Here is a 15,095-nt window from a genome sequence, read left to right on the forward strand (position 1 = left end):
TTGAGTGGGAGAAGACAGTGTGGTAATGAATGGACGCTGCTCTTTGTGTGGTAAGGTTATTAGTGGAGTCCCCTAGGGTTTGGTGTTGGACCCACTGTTGTTTTGTATAGTTATCAGTGATATTGATGAAGGTATATCAGGCTTATTGTTGAAGTTTGGATGATACAAAGGTTGGATGATACTGACAGTAATGGCAGTGTGCTACTGCAACAAGATCTAGAAAATTTGGGCAGATGGTCTGAGAAGTGGCAACTGAAGTTTAACATTGACAAATGCAAAGTACTCCATATGGGTAGAAATAACCCCAGAGAAATGTACCAACTGTGTGGTACATTTCTCTGGGAGGGGATTACCACTCTAATGGTTCTACCATTCTAAGTGTGGTACACTTAAATGTGGTACACTTAGAGTGGTAGAACCTTTGTATAAGGCAATGGTCAGGCCACGCCTTGAGTACTGCATACAGTTCTGGAGGTCTCATTTTAGGAAGGATTGAGTTGCTTGAGCATGTACAGAGAAGGGCAACATGATTGGTGAGGGGAACAAAGGGGTCCTCTTATCAAGAATGGCTTAAATTCTGCAAATTGCAGCAGTGGAGACTAGGCACCTGCGAGGTGATCTGATTGAGGTGTATAAGGCTTTGAATGGGTTGAGCACGGAATTCTGATGGGATTCTTCCACTTGCTCAGATTACGAACCTAAGGGAGCATAAATTCAAATTGAGGAAGACAGTTGTAGAATAGATGTGCAGAAATTTACCTTAAGCCAGCGGTTGGTTAATTGTTTGAACAGACTTTCATCTGTTGTGGAAGTTGATAGCTTAAATAAATGCAAGGAGGAACTGAACAGACTTTTAGAGGGAATGGATGTGTGAAATTGATTTTTTTTTTTTTTTTTTTTTTGATTTTTTTTTTTGCTGATGCTACATACACTCCCTCCTCATACAGGTAACTATCTAGTTGACTTTTGAATTTGTTCAAATAGTCAGCCTGAACTACCTGCAAGGACAGCTTGTTCCAGCAATGAATGACTCCCTCGCTAAAAGAAAACTTCCTACAATCTAATCTGAACCTCAGCCTATAAAATATGAATTTATGGCCCTCTAGTTCTGTAATTCTTTATAACAGGGCGCCTCCGTAGCCAGGTGGGAAGGAGCAGCAGTGCGTAGCACACGCTTCTTGATTAGACCGGGGTTCGAGCCCGTGACCACCAAATACGGAGGATGTGGAAAGGTCAGGGAATGACCACCGCATATCCCAGAGCAATATGGCCTTAGTTGCTAATGCTCCTAAAAAAACAAGGACAACAAGGGCAAAACAAGCACGGAATTCTGATGGGATTCTTCCACTTGCTCAGATTACGAACCTAAGGGAGCATAAATTCAAATTGAGGAAGACAGTTGTAGAATAGATGTGCAGAAATTTACCTTAAGCCAGCGGTTGGTTAATTGTTTGAACAGACTTTCATCTGTTGTGGAAGTTGATAGCTTAAATAAATGCAAGGAGGAACTGAACAGACTTTTAGAGGGAATGGATGTGTGAAATTGATTTTTTTTTTTTTTTTTTTTTTTGATTTTTTTTTTTGCTGATGCTACATACACTCCCTCCTCATACAGGTAACTATCTAGTTGACTTTTGAATTTGTTCAAATAGTCAGCCTGAACTACCTGCAAGGACAGCTTGTTCCAGCAATGAATGACTCCCTCGCTAAAAGAAAACTTCCTACAATCTAATCTGAACCTCAGCCTATAAAATATGAATTTATGGCCCTCTAGTTCTGTAATTCTTTATAACAGGGCGCCTCCGTAGCCAGGTGGGAAGGAGCAGCAGTGCGTAGCACACGCTTCTTGATTAGACCGGGGTTCGAGCCCGTGACCACCAAATACGGAGGATGTGGAAAGGTCAGGGAATGACCACCGCATATCCCAGAGCAATATGGCCTTAGTTGCTAATGCTCCTAAAAAAACAAACAAACAATCTTTATAACAGTGAAAATACCACATTTGTTCAATTTACTAATCCCTCTCATTGCTTTATAAATCTCAGTAGGTCACCTGATAAGTGCCTGATGCCAGTTGAATCCAACCAAGTTTATAATTTATTTTGGAGTTGCTCTTTCCCAAGTGTAAGACCTTGCATTTAGTAGCATTAAAACATAGCTGCCACTTCTCTGACCATCTTTGAAGTACGTTCAAGTCATCCCAAAGGAGCAGTGCTTGGCACTGATCATTAACAACTTTACCAATCTTTGTCATCCACAAATTTTGACATCACGGGTTCTATCCCTTCATCTGTGTCACTTATGAAAATGAGAGTGTTGGTCCAAGAACCGATCCTTGAGGGATCCACACTCTAATGTTACACCAATCTGAAGACTATCCATTAATCTCTGCCTTCTACCTTGCAGCCACTCAAAAATCCATCTTAGAATCTTACCAGTAATCCCATCCTGTTCAAACTTATATAGTAACTTCTCAAGAGGGACCGAGTCAAATTCTTTGCTAAAATCCAAATAAACTATGTCGAAATTGTTCCCTAAATCTAGCTGATGAGTAACTGTGTCAAAATAGTGTACTAAGTTAGTTAAACATGATTTTCTCTTAACAAAGCCATGTTGTGTATCCTTCAGAATGCCATGTCCCTGGATTGCACTTTTAATCATTGCTTCTATGATTTTTCCTACCAACGAAGTCAGACTAACTGGTCTGTAGTTACTAACTTCACTCTTAGAATTGCCTTTATGTATTGGCAATACATGGCACTTCTTTAATCCAAAGGAATCTCCCCCGACTCCAAAGATGCCCTCATAATTAACCTCAATGGTTTAATACACTCTCTGGCGGATTCCCTCAAAACTACTGGTATATGCCATCAACTCAGAGACCCTTACTTGCCTTTATGCTCAAAAGATTTTCTAATAAACAATCATCTGTAATTATGAAATTGGTAAATTAATATGGCTCAGCCTCACTCACAGCCTCTCCTCAGATGCAAAGACAAATGCAAAGTACTTATTCAGTTCATCTGCATCCTGAGTTTGGTTATCTAAGAATTTGCTAAACCTAGTGCACAAGGGTCCGATCTGATTAGCTTTCTTCTTGTATTCACATATGTGAAATTCCTTGTTCTCGTTCTTTTCTCTCTTAAACAATGCTTTCCCATATGCAGTCTTGGCATCTCTAACCTATTTATTATTATTATTATTATTATTATTATTAGCTACATGGTGCAAGGAAGCCCGAGGCTTATGCTACACCAGCCAAAAAAAAAAATCCCAAATCCTAATTAATTACTCTGAGAGAGAGAGAGAGAGAGAGAGAGAGAGAGAGAGAGAGAGAGAGAGAGTCAAAAGTAGAAGGAAATCACCAAGAAAGAGAAGAATGATGATATCCCGCTCAGGTCCCCAGGGTTCTTTTTTTGTGGTACTGTTGCAGATCAACTTGTATCTGATGTAGAGTGGCAGACAAAAAAACTGCATCACTTATGAATTTTGCAAATAATGTTTTGCACTGCATTATGGGAAATTTTGCAGAAATGTTCAAAATGCATTTGTTACATGGGATATACAGGGTGATTCACTACCAGTGCGACAAACTTGCAGGTGTAGTGGGCACAAAGATGAATTGGAATCACATAGCATTGCAGGGTCCGAAATGCCTTTGTCATGCAGGAGGTCGCGTGAACAAAGAAGCAAAGAAAAAGAACAGAAACAGCAACTTGTTAGTGTAACAGAAATCATTTTAATGACAAGTTTTACATTGGCAAAAAAGTCATGCTACAGAAGGTGTTCGAAAGTTCGACCAGAAGCAGTCACACAGGCTTCACAGCGCCGCCGCATGGAATCCCTAACGTTCTGGAAGATTCCTGGCATGTCTCAAATCTCCCCGGCAGCTGCAGAGATGCGAGCGACGAGGTCTTCAACTGAATCTACAGGAGTCTTGTACACCAATGTCTTCATTTGACCCCAGCAGAAGAAGTCCAGGCATGATAGGTCCGGCGATCTAGCAGGCCAATGAACCGGACCACTACGACCTATCCAATGCTGTCCAAATGTAATGTTTAGGTGTTGGCGGACGTCATTGGCGTAATGTGGGAGAGCCCCATCATTCTGGAACCACATTGAGCGGCACAACGACTGAGGAACATGTGCTTCTTCAATAAGTTCGGGCAGGACTTGCTATAGAAAGATCAAGTATGCCCTACCGTCCAGATGAGGGGGCAGAAGGTACGGTCCAATGAGGTGGTCTCCAACAGTGCCGGCCCAAACAGAGAAACGGCATTGAGTTGCACATGTTCGCGTACCATGGGGATTCTCCAAAACCCACAAATGGGCGTTATGTTGATTGAAGGTTCCCTCTCTTGTGAAACTTGCTCATCCGTGAACAATACAGACGCAGCAAATGCGCTGTCTGCCGCACTCTGTTGAAGAAACCAAGTAGCAAAAGTCCTCCAGAGTGGATAATCCGCAGGCTCCAATGATTGGACGCGTTGCAGATGGTATGAACTCATTTGGTTTGTTGACAGTATCTTCCATACAGTGGATTGGGAAATACCCAATCGTTGGCCTATCGCTCGAGTACTCGTACTGCCTTCTGCAAGACGTAGGACATTCTCCTCATTGTCTGGCGTCCTCGTTGTTCGCTCTCGATTTATGGTACCTCTCATGAAACAACCAGTCTCACATAACCTTCTGTGTACACGTGCGAAATGCGAAATTCGTATGACGAGGAGCACGCCTGTGCGGGAAACGTTCCTGGTACAAGCGCAGAGTAGCGCACCCGTTACAGTCCGCAGTGCGACAAACATACGCGAGGTGCATGTCGGCCAGTTCAACGTTTGAATATTCGTCCATCCTACTGCCTCGGGAACCGGTTCGCAAATGCTGACTTCCAGCGGGATAGCTGTTCACGCGACCTCCTGTTCAACGTCCTCTACCGTATGACGAAGGCATTTCAGACCCTGCAATGCTATGTGATTCCGATTTGTCTTTGTGCCCCCTACACCTCCTGCAAGTTTGTCGCACTGGTAGTGAATCACCCTGTATATCTCTGTGAATGAAATCCAATAAAAAGACTCCACCTGATATACCCAATTGCCATAAATATCTTCCCAAAGGGTAAAATGCGTAATTAATGGAAATATGAGAAAAATGGCAATCATGACAACCAAATATACGTTTTATTGCATTTACTGAAATGACAAGTTAACATAATAGTATTATGTATTGTAAATCAGAAAATAAGTCCTCAATATTTTGTTGTTAATCAACTTATTCTGGATCTTGTAGTACCACGAAATTGGGCAACCAATTTCGTGGTACCACACCCTTACGATGCTCTCCTGCAGTTGAATCTTACTTGTTGGCTTCATCTGATCAAGTTTAGACGACATTATGTACCAGAAATTTTCAATAGCGTTCAAATGTGGACTATTGCCAGGCCAGTCCAACACTGTAATGCCAGCATTTCTGAGGTATGACTGCACCTTAAGGAGAAAAATGAGGGAAAACATTGGTATAAGTAAGTTTTAAGCCTTGTGAGACAAGAAGACAAACTCCTCATTAAATCAAAATAGCATAAAACTTGCCAATTTTGCTGTGTGGCAAGGTGCCGAGTACTGTGAAAAATGCAGTTTTCGATGTATGTCTGGTGATCCCTAATAATGGGTTTCAGGCACTCCTCCAAGATAACAGTGTAGTTTTCTGCATTCACAGTTCCGTTAATAAACTTAATTTGCCCCCACCCCTTTGCTTGTTATGCATCCTCAGACCACCTGACCAGCAGGGTACTTTACAGTCGGTGTTATGCAGTCAGGATGGTATGCCTCCGATTTTCGTCTTCTGACATATCGCTTCCCATCTGAGCCATGCAGGTTAAATTTCGATTTGTCAGAAAAGATGATGGTGTCCCACTGCTCTTTTGTCCATGAAACATGCGTTTTAGCCCAAGCAAGTCGCTTCTTCCTCATTTGTTGGGTCAACAAAGGCTTCTTCTTCGGCTGATAGGCATGCAGACCACATTCCGAAAGATGTCTTTGGATAGCTTGTGCACTTGTTTCAACACCAGAGGTCATCTCAAAGTCCAGTTTTAGATCAGGAGCATTTTTGGTTTGCTTATGAAATAAAGGCTGAAAGCCTTCCATGAAAGCAAAATTTGTTCTGTACGTGGTTATAAAGAAAGCCATCTAGTTGGTATGGGCCTTAAAATTTCCTTAAACTCTGTTTCGGCAAACTCATGAAATTCTTTAAGGTTATCCCTTCTTTTAACTGAAACAGAAAAATTACAATATTTTCAAGATATTTTCAAGACAATATTTTCTATATCAATATCTAAATTACCGAAAGCATATTTAGCTAAATTATAATATTTAGAAGGCTAAATGCACAAGGCATAATATGTTATGGGTTGAAATTAACTATATAATATTGGTGTAAATACACCATAGTTTACCCATAAGTTTAACTACATAAGTAGTGTTAAGGAATTGTTTGATTTTATCTCATATTGTGGCTACCTTCATAACGAGATACCAGGTATTGCACTACTTCAAATAAACAACTCTTCTCTAATAGAGGAGACTACTATTATGAACACTGAGAATAAATAACAGTAGTCTCCTCTATTAGAGAAGCGCTGTTTATTTGAAGTAGTGCAATACCAGGTATCTCGTTGTGAAGGTAGCCACAATATGAGATAAAATCAAACGATGCCTTAACACTACTTATGTAGTTAAACTTATGGGTAAACTGTGGTGTATTTACACCAATATTAGCTAAATTATGAATAATGTGAGCATGGCAGTTTGCTTTAATTACATCTTCATTTAATTTGCATTGTCTGCACTGAAACTAGATATCCTTTGCCAATCCAATCCTAAATTACTCATTGAATTTTTTAGGCACTCAAACATTCCATCTGCACTTTCATCAGCATTTTCAAAAAAATCAACTAAATAGTTTGTAGGACCGTATTCTTTGTTGAAGTACTGAATTGACAAATGAAACATTTTCATATTCTTTCTATTAGAAGCATCAATCTGTAAACAAAAAAATAATGGTGGATCATGATGAATCATCCAAAACAATTTGCAATGCTTTTTTTACCTAAAACATTACCAACAATGGCAGCAGATTTAGTTCTTCCACATGATATTTTTGGTGCAATTTTTGAATTATTGTAAAGTTTAGAGTTCAATTTCATGCTACGATTTAGCATTAGTAAAGGAATACGATGCAAGAAAGCAAGCTTATGCAGCATCAGCCAAAAGAAAAAAAAAAAAACCCTCCCATTTCATCCCCCCATTTGTTCCAAATGCTTGTCCAGCTCAGCTTTAAATGTATTGGCTAAAATAGCCTTAAAAGCCCCAATAGCCTTAAAAGGCTATTGGCTTCCACAACAAAAGGTGGAAGCCTGTTCCACCAATCAAATACCTGCTGGCTAAAGGCAAATTTCCACACATCTATTCTACAACTATCTTTCCTTAATTTGAAACTGTGCCCCCTCAGGTTCTTAGTCTGAGCAAGACGAAGAATCCCATCAGCATTCAGCTTGCTCAACCCATTCAAGGCCTTATACACCTCAATCAGATCACCTTGCAGGTGCCTACTCTCCAGGCACTGCAATTTGCAGAACTTAAGCCTTTCTTGGTAAGAGCACCCCTTTGTTCCCCTCACCAATCTTGTTGCCCTTCTTTGTACTTGTTCTAGCAACTCCACATTCTTCCTAAAATGAGGCCTCCAGACCTGTACACAGTGAACTCTAGATGTGGCCTGACCATTTCCTTCTATAATGGGATTATCACCTCCCTGTCTCTGTTAGCAAAATTCCTATATGACAAGACCATGACCTGCCCTGGCAGCCCGTCTGCACTGCTTAGCAAACTTCATATTTGGCTTCACAATTACCCCCAGATCTTTTCACTTTCCACTTCCCTGAGTGTAGTACCACCCAGTTGGTACGTTTCTCTTCGGTTATTGCTACCCACATGCAGTACTTTGCATTTGTCAATGTTAAACTTCTTCCATTGACTGGAAATGCTATCCATAGTTTTGCCGATGATAGCACATTGCATTCCACTTTCCATTTTGAGAAACCTTGTCCTGCTCAATCATCTTCAACTTCTCGAAAATCTGCTACCAATTCCTTAAATGCCGATCTTCAGGTAATTCTCCAGTGGGGCAAAGACAACTTAGTTGATTTCAACCCTTCTAAAACTCAGTCTTGTCTTATACCTCACAAAAAGGATTCTTCTGCTCCTCTGCTTATCTTTAGTGACACTCCGATTTCTAGGCAAAATGGATATATCTCTTTTGGGGATTACCCTGACTTCTAATCTCTCTTGGCACAATCACATTACAAATATTGTTTCCTCTGCATCTAAAAAACTTGGTTTTCTCTTTCGCTCTCGGCGTTACTTTTCTTCCAAACAGCTGCTCACTCTGTATAAATCGCAAATCCGCCCTGCCATGGAATATTGTTCCCACATCTGGGGTGGTACCTCCAAAACCTCTCTCAGGCTTCTTGATTCCATTCAGAAGAGGGCAGTTAGGTTAATTAATGATTCATCTCTAACAGAGTCCCTCCACTCGCTTTCTCATAGACGTACTGTTTCTGCTGCATGCCTCTTTTACAGATACTTCCATGAGCACTGTTCTTCTGAATTGGCTTCTATAATTCCCGCTTTCTCTTTCAAAACAGTCCGAACACGTGCCGCCACCAGCCAACATCCATTTACTGTCCATCTTCAAACCCACAGAACCAACTTTTCATCTTCCTCATTTATTCATTCAACTGCCGTTTTCTGGAACAACCTTCCTTCATACGTATTTCCTGAAAATTACAATCTACAGAAGTTCAAGTCCAATGTCAACAAATATCATCTTTCGTCTTCTCAACCTCCAACCCAAGGACGGTACTAAGTACTATAGGTTCTAATCCCTCTCGTGTTTGGGGTTCACATAAAAAAAAAAAAAAAAACTCCACTTACCACTTTTCAGCCCATTTTCCCAACTTATCTAGATCCAGTTAGAGAAGCATACTGTCACTACTGTCGTTAACAACCCTGCCAACCTTTGTATCATCTGCAAACTTGAACATTAAACCTGATATACCTTCATCAATATCATTGATAAAAATACAAAACAACAGTGAGCCCAACACCGAACCCTGTGGAACTCCACTAATAACATTTGTCCACGAAGAGCAGTGGCCATTGATTACCACTCTCTGTTGTCTCCCACTCAACCATCCCTTTATCCATTGTAGCAGCTTACCCTTGATGCCATACCTCTCCTGTTTGTACAGCAATCTTCCATGTGTAACAGTATCAAAAGCTTTCCTGAAATCCAAGTATATGATATCAAAATTATTTTTGGTATTCAGTTCCTTTGTGACCATAGTAAGCAATCAAATTGGTCAGACAAGACCTTTGACAAACCCATGCTGTGTCTTAACTATTACTGCAGTCTTGTCTAGATGGTCCTGCAATGCTTCTTTAACCAGTGATTCCATTATTTTCCCCTGGACCACAAGTTAAACAAACAGGTCTGTAGTTGTGTCACCTTTTGAACCTCCTTTGTGAATTGGTGATACATTTGCACACCTCCAGTCCATGGGGTCCAAGGTATGAGAGCTTCAGTGAGTCCAAGGAATCTCTCATAATTATGGCTAAGGGTTTGCTTACTTCCTTTGCTGCCTCCTTTAATATAACTGGATAGATCCTGTCCACCCCAGGTGCCTTCCTTATGTTTAACTTCAACAATTTCTCCTCCACTTTGCTCTCTGTTATTACAAAATCTCTTAGCTTCCTGTTAGCATTTGATAAACTTCTGACACTCCCTTCATTTAATAACTCCTTGTGTGAATGTAGATGCAAAATACTCATTCAGTTTATCAGCTACGTGAGCATGATCATCAATAGTCAACCCATCTATATTAAGTAGTCCAATCTGATTCATCCCTTTCCTTCTAGAGTTTACATAAGTAAAGAACTCCTTGCTGTTTTTTTCTTTGCATCCTTTGCCTGCCTAACCTCCTTTTTGACTTGAACTAGTTTATACCTGCCATAGGCTTCTGTATTGCCTGATACTTTATATGCATCCCATACATTCTTCTTCTCTGCCACTAGCTTCATTAATACATCTGACATCCATTTAGGCCTAAACCTTGAACAGTATTTCTTAGTTGGAATGAAAGCCTAGTAGCCTCCAAAATTAAGTCCCTGAAGGCTCCCCATTTAGAATTCACTGTTGGTAACATCATCAGTTGATCCCATTGTACAGAATTTAAAAACTGTCTGAGACCTCTGTAGTCACCTTTATGAAAGCAAAAGTTATAAGCAAAATCTAATGAGTTATAAGAATGGTGATGCTTAATCGAATGATAAATATGAGTTATTTCAGCTGCAGTAACTAAATTCTCTTCTTTCGTATTCTTTTTCACAAGATACCTATCAAGAATATTTAAAGAATTTGTCAATTTTTGAGCTGATTTATGAGCTTGTGAGTCTTTATACTGAGTAACTGCTAAGATGCCTGTATAACCAACTTTAAATACATTTCTTCATAAGAGACATTTCACCTCATGAGGATCATTTGTTGAAGCTAGCCATTCATTTTCTTGCTCCCAATTTTTGTTATAAAAACAAAGCCTCTTCTTTTTTGGGAGAAATTCCATTTTTGTGGCTAAAAAATAAAATATGTTTTCAAAATATGTTTGTATATAACATGAAATATATAGGTGCCTATAACCATGTAAATGAAATAGATAAATATTTCTTTGTAAAGTATAGGAAAAACAGTTTAAACAAAGCTATTGAACTCCATATTATAAAAAACGATTTTTCTGATACCTATGATTTTATTAATTATCTACCAGTCGGACGATTTTCATGAAAATTAGATCATGGACACACAGGTTCAAGTTTTTATGCTTTGTCAAAAAATATATATATAATTTCATCGAGAAGTATGAAGTTAAGTGCATGTTGTTCGTGAAACTACATTTATGAGCTGGAGAGGCTAGAATAGGTTAAGATTATCTCTTTATGATTCTTAGTGGCAGATTTTGCATTTGAGGGTTTTTTTAACATATCCCCTGTTAAAGCTTTGAAATGAAATTGTAATTTTTTGTCAGTTTGGGGGAACCTGCGAATGTGGAGTCTGAAGCATAGGCCTGTGTGGAAATCTGCCACTGCCATTACGAGGCACAGGCATTGAAAAATGAAAATAAAGGACAACAAATTACATCCTTTCTCATTTCAACAAAGGACAAGGACAGTTTGGCTAAAATAAAGGATTGTCTTTTGAAATAAAGGATGTCTGACAACCCTAGTTCCATGCTATCTTTTTTTGCTCGATTTGACCAGTCAACTCCACAGTCATCCATTTCTGGGGAAAATAATGGAAGCACTGCAGGATCATCTAGACAAGATTGCAGTTATAGTTCAGACACAGCATGGGCTTGTTAAGGGAAAGTCTTGTTTTACCACACCATAGTAACCAATTTGATTGGATTGGTTACTATGGTGTGGTCAAATGTCATTCATAGTAACCATATTGGTTACTATGAATGACATAAGATATTCTTGCTTGCCCATTCCATCTACATGTAAAGTCTCTTGTCTTATTCTTCACAATCATCTGGTCTGTAGATAACTCCTACTCTCATTATACCTTTGCTTCTAACTTAACCATACCACACAGATTCTATCTCGGCAGGCATAACTTCAGACTCGGCAAAAGCTGTTTTCAAGCTGCTTGGGCTTCTTTTGATGAGAAGCATGACTCCTCCATCCTTCTGTCTTCCCTAGCTTTCCTAATTACATTATACATACTGTAGTGGAATTCGTCATCCCCAATTTCCGGGTGGCATCACATTTCTGTTAGACTTATTATATCAGCAACACTTAAGGCCAAGTAATCTTCTGTAGTTTACTACCCTGACACACCCCTTGAAGTTATTTAGGTTTGTATCCCAAGCTTTATCCCCCCCTCATTTGCTGCTACCCTCAGAACAACTTATCAACATCAGCTGTTGTGGCAACAAACAAGAATTCTTTAGGTGAGTACAAGCATTACTTTGACCCATATCATATGTGTTTGTGCTTGGTGAGTTCCAAGACTACTCACACGTGAGTAACAACAGCAAGTTCACATGGAGGTTTGTCAGGAGCTGCAACAGATGGTTAGTGAAGATGGGGAGGTTCTGTGCAAGGTGATAACAGTGGATGAGACATGGCTTCATCATTTCGACCCCGAGTGCAAGCAACAAAGTTCTGTTTGGAAGTCACCTTAAAAAAAAAACCAAGTTGTGGCTTCTGCAGGAAAGGTTATGGTCATCTCTTTCTTTTGGACATTCAGGGAATGGTTTACCAGCCACATCACACGACTGTTACAGGACCGTATTGCAGAAGTGTACTGCACACTTTGAAGGATCACATTCATTGCAAATGAGCACAACTGTATGCAAGTGAGTGGATGCTGCGTCGCGACAGTGTGAGACTTCACATTGCTCATACCGTCATCAAGTACTTAGCCAGTATTAATATGTGTTCCGTGTTCCTCATCTGCTGTAAAGCCCTGACCTTGCACGCTGTGAGGAAAATGTTTCCAGTGGTCAGAAGAGGTTGTAAAGGCATCGGAGGTGGTTCTCAAATGAAATCTTAAAAAATGGCTTCCACAATGTTATTGAAGAATGGCAGAAACATTGGAGTAAGTGCATTTCATGAAATGGGGTACACTCTGAATAGGACCATCAAAATATGGATGACTAATAAAGATACATTGTGAACAAAAAATTTTTTGATCATTCTTTTATCAAACAGCTCTTGTATTTTATATTATTACTGTTATTAAAAACTTTATTATACAGTAGGATTAATTAATATTTAGATTTAACCTTACCTTTAAACTAAATTATCTCCATGTGAACAAATCTAATGAAGAAACCAGTGTAGCTTACAGACCTGATGTGAAGTGTAAAAATAACATTTTCTGAAAAATAATATGAATTTTGTTCTGTTCTATTCTGCAGACTAAAGTTGGTCTTGTATTCCCGGATACTATGGTAGTATTTGAGAAAGCAGAAGGTGCTATTGTAAATCTTATAGGACAAGCAAAAAGGTAGAGATTTTTCTGCATATTGTGTATAGATCTGTAGTGTAATATCAATATATGTAGTATAAAACATTTATAATATATGAGTTGTCATATTACACTATATTTAGGTAAACTAAAAATGGCAAACTTGGGACCTAGGAATTGTTGGTTTTTGAACTTTTTCAATTTTTAGGCAATAAGCCTAAACAAGCATAAAGTGTTAAATTCATCTTCATCTTCTGCATATGCAGGTAAACAACAATGTTGCTCAATCAGCAGAACTGGCTGCCTACTCTTTTTGTCAACTTATATATGTGTTATTATTTATTAACCTCATTAAATAGATTATTTTATTTCCATTTATTTTTTTTAACTACTTTGGCTGTTGATTAAAATTTGGAAATGAGAAGCCTGCAGTTGAGAAAACCAAGAACAACAAAACTGCCAAGCAGTTATCAACAAAATTACTTTGACAATGTTCCACTTAAAAAAAAAAAAAAAAATCATTATTGTTTTTTACAATTATGTTTTGCCAATGTTCCTCACTGTGGCTTCTTATTTCCATAATTATACCAATGACTATACTAAATATATAGGAATAGAAGTGAAGTGTCACAGTGAATAAAATGGAATACAGATCAGCAATTTGGTTCCTCTTTCAGTAAGGGGAAACACACAAACAGTCCATAAAGAAATGGTCCTGTTTATGGAGAAGACTGCCCAGGTTACAGTGTTGTTGCACATTGGTATAAACAGTTCAAATGTGGAAGAATCTCAGTGCATGATGAAGAAATCCCAGGATGTGCAGCAACTACTGTAACAAAAGAAAGTGTTGCAAAAATTAAGGCACAAATCCTGGAAGATTGCCATATTAGCATCAAAGAACTAGCTGCAGAGTTGCAAATTAGTGTAGGCTCTGTGGAGAACATCATCCATCAACAGTTGCATATGAGTAAAGTGTCTGCTACGTGGGTTCCCAGACCTCTGACCCCTTACCAGAAGAAGGAAAAAGGTATGATGTGCATATGAAATGTTATCGACGTGCTAGGAAAAACTGAAATATTTCTGCACTCTGCTTGTTCCCCTGACCTGGCACTTCAGATTCTTCCTCTTTCTTGCCCTGAAGTCCTTTCTTTGTGGAAAACACTTTTCTGCTGCTGCTGTTATTTCTACTGCCAAATCATGGTTTGAAGGACAGACCTCTATAAAACTGGCCTGTGAAAGTGTATTGAGAGGTGGCAAAAATGTGTCATTTTGTCTGGTGACTACAATGAAAAAGTGTAATACATGTATTTGTTTCAACCTTCTATTACAACTACTGTGTGAATACAAATATTTTTTGAACTCCCCTCATAAATACAATGTGAAAATTTAGAGTAATGAATTCTTTCAAGAAATAAACCATTCTAATACTTCATCATCATCAGCCATTTTCAATCCACTGCAAGATGAAGGCCTCTCCAGCAACTTTCCAGTTCCTTCTGTTTTGTGAAATGGCCATCAATTTACTACCCACGAGCTCATGAATTTCATTTGTCCATCTCCGTCGTTGTCTTCCAGGTTTTCTTCTAGCTCCTCTTGGGTACCATTCTGTTATTTTCTTAGTCCATCTGTCATCATGTCTTCGAGCTATGTGACCTGCCCAAGACCATTTTAGTTCTTTAGTTTTTATAAGAATGTCCTGTACTTGAGTTTGCTGCCTAATCCATGTATTTCTATTTCTCTTCTTACCTAACAATCTGATTCCTAATATAATTTGTTCCATTTTTCACTGTGTAGTTCTCAGCTTCTCTTACATTCTTTTGTTGAGAGCCCAAGTTTCACTTCCATAAATCATAGTGGGGAGTATACATCAGTTCGTTATTTTATGTTTTAGACAAATTGGGATATTGCTCCTCAGTATGTGACTATATTTCCTGAATGCTGTCCATCCAAAATTTATTCTTCTCTTGACTTCCAGCCATTTATCATTATTACAGCTGATGACTTGTCCCAGATAA

The 15,095-nt window shown here is 39.0% G+C and overlaps 1 protein-coding gene across 1 annotated transcript in view; it reads left to right on the forward strand.

Moving 5' to 3' along the window:
* Window positions 1–15,095, forward strand: part of LOC150075741 (vesicle-fusing ATPase 2-like) — a 243,134-nt gene that overhangs the window by 89,334 nt on the left and 138,705 nt on the right. The window contains exon 8 of the mRNA XM_090387859.1: window positions 13,031–13,119. Coding sequence (XP_090243985.1) covers window positions 13,031–13,119 — 89 coding nt within the window. The remainder of the gene's footprint in view (window positions 1–13,030; window positions 13,120–15,095) is intronic.

This window comes from Mastigoproctus giganteus, chromosome 13 (genome assembly GCF_048544385.1).
Source record: "Mastigoproctus giganteus isolate SK-2022 chromosome 13, ASM4854438v1, whole genome shotgun sequence".
NCBI classification, from domain to species: Eukaryota; Metazoa; Arthropoda; class Arachnida; order Uropygi; family Thelyphonidae; genus Mastigoproctus; species Mastigoproctus giganteus.